At 41.1% G+C, this 7575-nt stretch overlaps 1 protein-coding gene and 1 non-coding gene across 2 annotated transcripts; both read right to left on the bottom strand.

Annotated features, from left to right (window-relative positions):
* Positions 1-509: 509 nt before the first annotated feature.
* nabp1b (nucleic acid binding protein 1b) lies at positions 510-2668 on the bottom strand. The gene is made up of 5 exons (XM_052129733.1): positions 1873-2668; positions 1535-1606; positions 1365-1452; positions 1209-1275; positions 510-1057 (listed from the first exon to the last, which is right to left on the bottom strand). Exons 1-5 carry the CDS (start codon positions 2061-2063, stop codon positions 867-869), a joined length of 609 nt encoding a protein of 202 aa, XP_051985693.1. The 5' UTR covers positions 2064-2668; the 3' UTR covers positions 510-866.
* A 4-nt stretch (positions 2669-2672) lies between these two features.
* Positions 2673-2754, bottom strand: trnas-cga (transfer RNA serine (anticodon CGA)). The gene has a single exon. It is a non-coding gene; the product is annotated as a tRNA-Ser (tRNA).
* Positions 2755-7575: the final 4821 nt, after the last annotated feature.

Here is a 7575-nt window from a genome sequence, read left to right on the forward strand (position 1 = left end):
ATTGTGGTTAAATATTTAACAAATATTTTATTCATTATCTATGAAATAGTTAACCCTACAGCATGGTGGCAGCTCCATATACTCACTGCTAAAATTATGAACTGTTTGATGATTATTGATTATCTGTCAGTTTTTTTCAGTTTACCTGTATATCCAGCCATGTTCGAACACAACTGAAGTGTTTGCAACATCTTGCATTGTAAATGAGTTTATTTCAATCACTGTCTGATGATGCATATCCCTGGATCCCAAAATGGTTCTCAATAAAAAAAATTAAAAAAGACTTAATTAAGTATCCCAAAATCGTTTTGATTATTGTCGTAAAGATATATAGTATAAATATAGTAAAAACATATTTTAAATATGTGGGTTAAGTGGCGATAATAAAATTATATTGTTTTAAATATAATTATATACAAGATATCATTCAATATATATTTTTATCAATATTTCAGCAAAGTCTTCAAGAGCCCAAAAAAAATTATTCTAAGTAGAGAGAACCCTCTAACTCTGGATAGCATGTTCAGAAACAAAAAATACTAAGTTTACAAAAAGATCTATAAATAGACTAAACTTATTATGAAAGCATAAATTCATGATTTTATGTGACTTTATTTGGAAAAGCACAATATTATATTAAGTTTTTTTTTATATAATTAAGTTTTTTATATTTTTTACTCATTTTATTTTTTTGATCTGCAAAATATCCTCTTCTCCAGAGAAAAAGTAAAGCTTAATTAAACAAATAACAGTTTCTTTAGCGAGGGGGAAAAATGAAAAAGAAATTGAGAAAGAAACAGCATTAACTCAGGCATAGAAAATGAAACAGACCCAAAATGCTGTGAAAGTTATGTGAGATATCATGCTCAACTCTTTAGGACTCGACGAGGATCCCTTCCATTAGTGATGGTAATGTTGGGTTTTGGTCCCTGTCCTCCACCTGAAACTGGAGAATGACTGCCACTTTTCCAATGGATATGATTCAGTTGATGAGCACTTGCACCATATGAGTTCTCTCGAGTGACAGAAGAAGGAAAAAACACAGTGGAGTCCTTTGCTGCGAAAAGCAAAGGGCATTAAAGACAAGTAGGCTACTAATTCAACAGGTTTAGAAATTTTTTGTTACTATTAAAGTGACAGCCATAGGAAATAGCAACCAGTAATAAATAAAGTGCATTTGTCAAATAAATGTTAAAGCGTTCAAAAACCTGTAGGTCCAGCAGGTGTTCCAGGATTTTGAATACCAGGTGTGTTGCTCTGAGCTTCTGATTTGACCTGTTAAACAAAGAAACCCATTCTGTACTTTTGTTCTCACAGTGTTCTTTTCTTTGTATTCTGTTTCTGAGCATTCCTTTTGCACTCACATGTGTGTTGTTTATTTGGTTGATTTTTGCCAGCACCTCTTGGTTGGGTTCACTGAAATTTGGTACCTCTGAGAAGACCATACAGAACCTTACAAGAGAAGCAAGAATGGACTGGTTACTGTCATCACAGTCTCTGTCACATGCAATGTAATGCACAGTTCAGGCCTTACTCCCCAATCTTCTGGAGGTCCCCTGTTCTCCCAATATACAGCGTAAGACAGCCTTTGAAGAGTGATGCATATCTGAAATTGTAGATCCAATAAGACAAAAAATAAAGCAAATCAAAATATTCAACAAAATGTATGTTAAAAACTCCCTTGCTCCCATTTACGATGGAGGACGAGGAAAATATGTTAAATCAAATCAGATTATACATTTATTAATAGCTATTTAGAGAATGCATTTTAAACAAGGATGGGCACAACAAATGAAAGTGAGTGGGGGAAAAAATTTAAAGAAGAATTAATATGATAATTAAAAAGATAAAAACTAAAAACTTCTTTCCTACCCGCGACTGAGTCGGATAATATCTCCTGGTTGTATGAGGCTGCCCACCTCGTCCCACACGGATATGGTAATGCTTCCGGTCCTGTCAGCCACTTTACATGAACGCACTTCGTGACCATCTTTCGTCTTAGACACTCGACCTGATACATAAAGAACCACAGAAATGGAGAACACACTTAAAAGTATATGCATGCGTATTTTGCAAAACAAACAGTAGTCTGTCTTTTCGATGTGTTAACCATTGCAATCTTGTTTGCCACAAACTGTGTAATCTGTAGTTAAGAGTCTCTAGACATCATGCAATGCTGCAACAAACAGCCCCTGTTTGGTCGTCAAAAGCAAACGTTTTCCATTGAAGATTGACTTACCAGTTTCCAGTACTATAAAAACTAAATTAATATTTTTTACTCCAGCTTTGAGGTCTTTAATTAGATACATATTCTCGATGAGTGCGTTTGCCATTGTAAATAAACGGTAAAGAAAAGCTTTCCGATTCACTCTTAAGAAGAGGGGAAACTGGCGAGCAACTCATAAGCCTCTTGTTTTCAGGTAACTGTTTCACCAGGCCTCTATATAGGCTATCTCCATTCCCATGTGATCTGCTTTTGCCGTATTCTGAACGGGTCTTACGTACTTGAGGACAATTTCCCCCCAAAATTTGTGGAGTAGTGTAGAGGTGGATGGATGGTGAAATAACCTATATTCTAGACGAACACACTTTTTTTTTTTACATGCACCAAACCACCTCGGGTTCACACATAAATGTAATGTTGTGAGTTTTTGAAATGCAAAAGTAAATACCGTCACGAACAGGATTCGAACCTGTGCGGGGAAACCCCATTGGATTTCGAGTCCAACGCCTTAACCTCTCGGCCACCGTGACTACAGAAAATAAAGTAGGTAGGTAGACAGATAGATAGATAGATAGATAGATAGATAGATAGATAGATAGATAGATAGATAGATAGATAGATAGATAGATAGATAGATAGATAGATAGATAGATAGATAGATAGATAGATAGATTAGATAGATAGATAGATAGATTGATTGATTGGGTAGATGGATGGATGGAATGGATAGAGTAACCTGGTATGCGTGCCAAATAGACAGAATTACCAAGATATTATTGTTCAGTAAGGCCGGGTTTCATATAAAGATTTATATTTGGTTATTTTGTTATCTGCTGTCGTCACAACGCTAGGAGTCGCTAGAACCTAACGATTAGATTGTAAGAGAGAGGGCGTATTTTATCTCATCATAAAACGCGAAACAGTTTGTTGTTCCAATATGAACATTCGAAAGTTTTGAAACAGGGTGAGTGATATTTCACAAAGTTGTAAATATCACATAACATTTATAAAGAAATTCATAATATTAAATTCAAGACTGATTGAAAATCTTGGGAATCTTTACATTACATAAATATCCCTATCCTTGGGGTTTAACAATTAAATGTTAGAAACAGCAGATAAGGCACATTTATCATACATCAATCAGCCACAACATTAAAACCACCTGCCTATATTGTGTAGGTCCCCCTTTCACCGCCAAAACAGTGCCAACCTGCATCTCAGAATAGCATTCTGAGATGCTTCTCACCACAATTGTACAGGGCGGTTATTAGAGTTACCGTAGACTTTGTCAGTTCTAACCAGTCTGGCGATTGACCATCTCTGTTGACCATCAACAAGGCATTTCCATCCACAGAACTGCCGCTCACTGGATGTTTTGTTTTTGGCACCATTCTGAGGAAATTCTAAAGAATGTTGTATGTGAAAATCACAGAAGATCAACAGTTACAGAAATACTAAAAAAGTAAAAAAACAGACAATGTCTACAGAAACTCAGATAACCGCTCTGTACAATTGTGATGAGAAGAATACAGGTCCTTCTCAAAAAATTAGCATATTGTGATAAAGTTCATTATTTTCCATAACGTAATGATAAAAATTAAACTTTCATATATTTTAGATTCATTGCACACCAACTGAAATATTTCAGGTCTTTTATTGTTTTAATACTGATGATTTTGGCATACAGCTCATGAAAACCCAAAATTCCTATCTCAAAAAATTAGCATATTTCATCCGACCAATAAAAGAAGTGTTTTTAATACAAAAAAGTCAACCTTCAAATAATTATGTTCAGTTATGCACTCAATACTTGGTCGGGAATCCTTTTGCAGAAATGACTGCTTCAATGCGGCGTGGCATGGAGGCAATCAGCCTGTGGCACTGCTGAGGTGTTATGGAGGCCCAGGATGCTTCGATAGCTGCCTTAAGCTCATCCAGAGTGTTGGGTCTTATGTCTCTCAACTTTCTCTTCACAATATCCCACAGATTCTCTATGGGGTTCAGGTCAGGAGAGTTGGCAGGCCAATTGAGCACAGTAATACCATGGTCAGTAAACCATTTACCAGTGGTTTTGGCACTGTGAGCAGGTGCCAGGTCGTGCTGAAAAATGAAATCTTCATATCCATAAAGCTTTTCAGCAGATGGAAGCATGAAGTGCTCCAAAATCTCCTGATAGCTAGCTGCATTGACCCTGCCCTTGATAAAACACAGTGGACCAACACCAGCAGCTGACATGGCACCCCAGACCATCACTGACTGTGGGTACTTGACACTGGACTTCAGGCATTTTGGCATTTCCTTCTCCCCAGTCTTCCTCCAGACTCTGGCACCTTGATTTCTGAATGACATGCAAATTTTACTTTCATCCGAAAAAAGTACTTTGGACCACTGAGCAACAGTCCAGTGCTGCTTCTCTGTAGCCCATTTCCTGCACACGCCTGTGCACAGTGGCTCTGGATGTTTCTACTCCAGACTCAGTCCACTGCTTCCGCAGGTCCCCCAAGGTCTGGAATCGGTCCTTCTCCACAATCTTCCTCAGGGTCCGGTCACCTCTTCTTGTTTTGCAGCGTTTTTTGCCACACTTTTTCCTTCCCACAGACTTCCCACAGAGGTGCCTTGATACAGCACTCTGGGAACAGCCTATTTGTTCAGAAATTTCTTTCTGTGTCTTACCCTCTTGCTTGAGGGTGTCAATGATGGCCTTCTGGACAGCAGTCAGGTCGGCAGTCTTACCCATGATTGCGGTTTTGAGTAATGAAACAGGCTGGGCGTTTTTAAAAGCCTCAGGAATCTTTTGCAGGTGTTTAGAGTTAATAAGTTGATTCAGATGATTAGGTTAATAGCTCGTTTAGAGACCCTTTTCATGATATGCAAATTTTTTGAGATAGGAATTTTGGGTTTTCATGAGCTGTATGCCAAAATCATCAGTATTAAAACAATAAAAGACCTGAAATATTTCAGTTGGTGTGCAATGAATCTAAAATATATGAAAGTTAAATTTTATCATTACATTATGGAAAATAATGAACTTTATCACAATATGCTAATTTTTTGAGAAGGACCTGTATTTATTCTGAGATGCGCTCCAGGAACTCCCCCAGGTCCAAGTGGCGGAGCTTGGTGATCCAGGATTGATCTTCAGCCACGGACCCGGAGGCAGCAACCATGTCTCATCTACAGCTTATGAAGATGGGACCCCAAGATCAGGTGGAGGTGTTCATCAGTCTATTTGAACAAGCAGCTACTACCTCAGGCTGGCCAAAGGCTCAATGGGAACTTCGTTTGCTGGCTCTGCTCTCTGGCGTGTCACAACTAGCAACTGATCAGCTTCTAGCAGAAACTCGCCTGGTCTATGAGGACCAGAAGAAGGCTATCCTTCAGTGGTTCAGGCAAACACCGGAACAACACCACCAGCGGTTCCTTTTCGTCAGACTAGAGGAGCTCGGCTGCCCATTTGTGTTTGCTCAGCTGTTCCGCGATGTCTGCCAGAGGTGAATCCTGGCCCAGGAGGGTCGCGACATCAGGGGTGTGACAGATCAGATGGTACTGGAGCAACTCACCGCCCGTTTGCCGAGGAGAACTGCGGAGTGTGTCCAGTGTCATTGCCCGGGATTGCTGGATGATGCCGTCCAGCTGGCGGAGGACCATTTCGGGGGGCCGTTGAGCCCTCCTCTTTATCTCTCTTTCTTACTCTGCCCCCTCCTTCTACCCTTTCTATTTCCTCCCATCCAGTCCCTCCTCCCCGGGAGTTCCCCATCCTAAACCGGTCCCCCACTGCAGAGTCTGCACAGCCTGCCAGTTCACCCTGTTCCACTCCCTGCCTTTCCACCTTCACTCTCAGGTCGACAGATCCACCACCGCGTATGTGGCCGTGGAGCCTGTGCTGTTTTTTTGGTGCTGCGGGAAGCCTGGGCATTTCCAGGACCAATGCCCGCTGATGGAGGTGGGGACCATGATCTGGCTCCCCAACATGCCACATGCCACCCCTGATCAAGCTAGGATGTACTGCATACCGCAGACATCGCACTCTCATATCCATATATCGCTAATATAAATGATTGCTTGTATCGAGTGTTGCAGGACGCTCAGAAAAAGAGGATTCCAAAGAACCGGCGGAAATGTTATTCCAGATGGCTCATCATAATCTGATGACAGGTCACTTAGGGTGAGAAAAACACTAAACCGTCTAATGGCCCATTTTTATTGATTGCGCATTCACAGGGATGTTTGCAAGTGGTGTACGACATGCTGGTGAGTCCATCGGCCATCCAAAGAGCATCATTGTGCCCGCTCCCTTTGAGAGAATTGGAATGGACCTCGTCAGGCCATTAGAGTGGATGGCACACAGACATCGCTTTGTGTTGGTTTTGGTGGACTACGCAATGCGATATTAGGATAAGTGCCTCCCCATTTGAATTATTGTATGGGAGTAAGCCTTGCAGTGTCTTATATATTATGAAGGAAAATTGGGTCTTTCATTAGCAAAAATGATATTCAATATGTTCTTGACCTGAGAGCAAAACTCCACACATTGAGGCAATTAACACAGGAAAATTTGCTACATGCTCAAGAACGTCAGTCCTGGTTATATAACAGAGTTATATGGTTATATAATTGGCAGCGGCACGTGCAGCATCTGAGGGTGGTTCTGAGGTCACTGCAGAGGGCGGGACTTATGGCAGATCCCAAGAAGTGCGCAAATGGACGGGTGGAGGTATGGTATCTGGGGTTCCACTTGGGTCAAGGGCAGGTGCATCCCCAAATTGATAAGACCACAGGGATTGCAGCCTGCAAAACACTCCTGATTTCTCTCACCCTTTTGTTTTACAGACTGACGCAATTGGACGGAGAGATGGGAGCTGTGTTGTCCTAGCGGGTCGAGGGGGAGGAGTGCCAGGTGCTGTACATCAGTCAGAAGCTGGCTCTTCAAGAGGGGGTGGTGGAGTACTGGGCAGGCCGGAGGGCTCCCTGGCCTGAGTCAGGCGGTGGGGGTGTGGTCGAGCGAGACCGGGAGATGAGAACAGAGAACAAGGATCATCACCTGTCAATGATTGTCTCTAACAACTATTTGCTATTGCATTGAGAGTGGAGACAGAGTTAAAAGCCAGTTAAGGAGGAGAGAGACCCGAACACATACCGCTGAGCCTGTGTGGCATGAGAGTGTTGCAAGGGAGTGTTTTTATTTTGATTAGTAAATAAACATACTATTTGAGTTGAAGTTCTTCGTTCCAGATTCCTCCTTTCTCACACCATGAACATGATTCTTTTACACAGCCATATCAGGCTAGAGTCATATTTTAGCCAGTACTACAGAATACAGGAGTGTGAAACTCATAGTACTAATAAAC

Source organism: Xyrauchen texanus, chromosome 7 (assembly GCF_025860055.1).
Source record: "Xyrauchen texanus isolate HMW12.3.18 chromosome 7, RBS_HiC_50CHRs, whole genome shotgun sequence".
Taxonomy (NCBI): Eukaryota; Metazoa; Chordata; class Actinopteri; order Cypriniformes; family Catostomidae; genus Xyrauchen; species Xyrauchen texanus.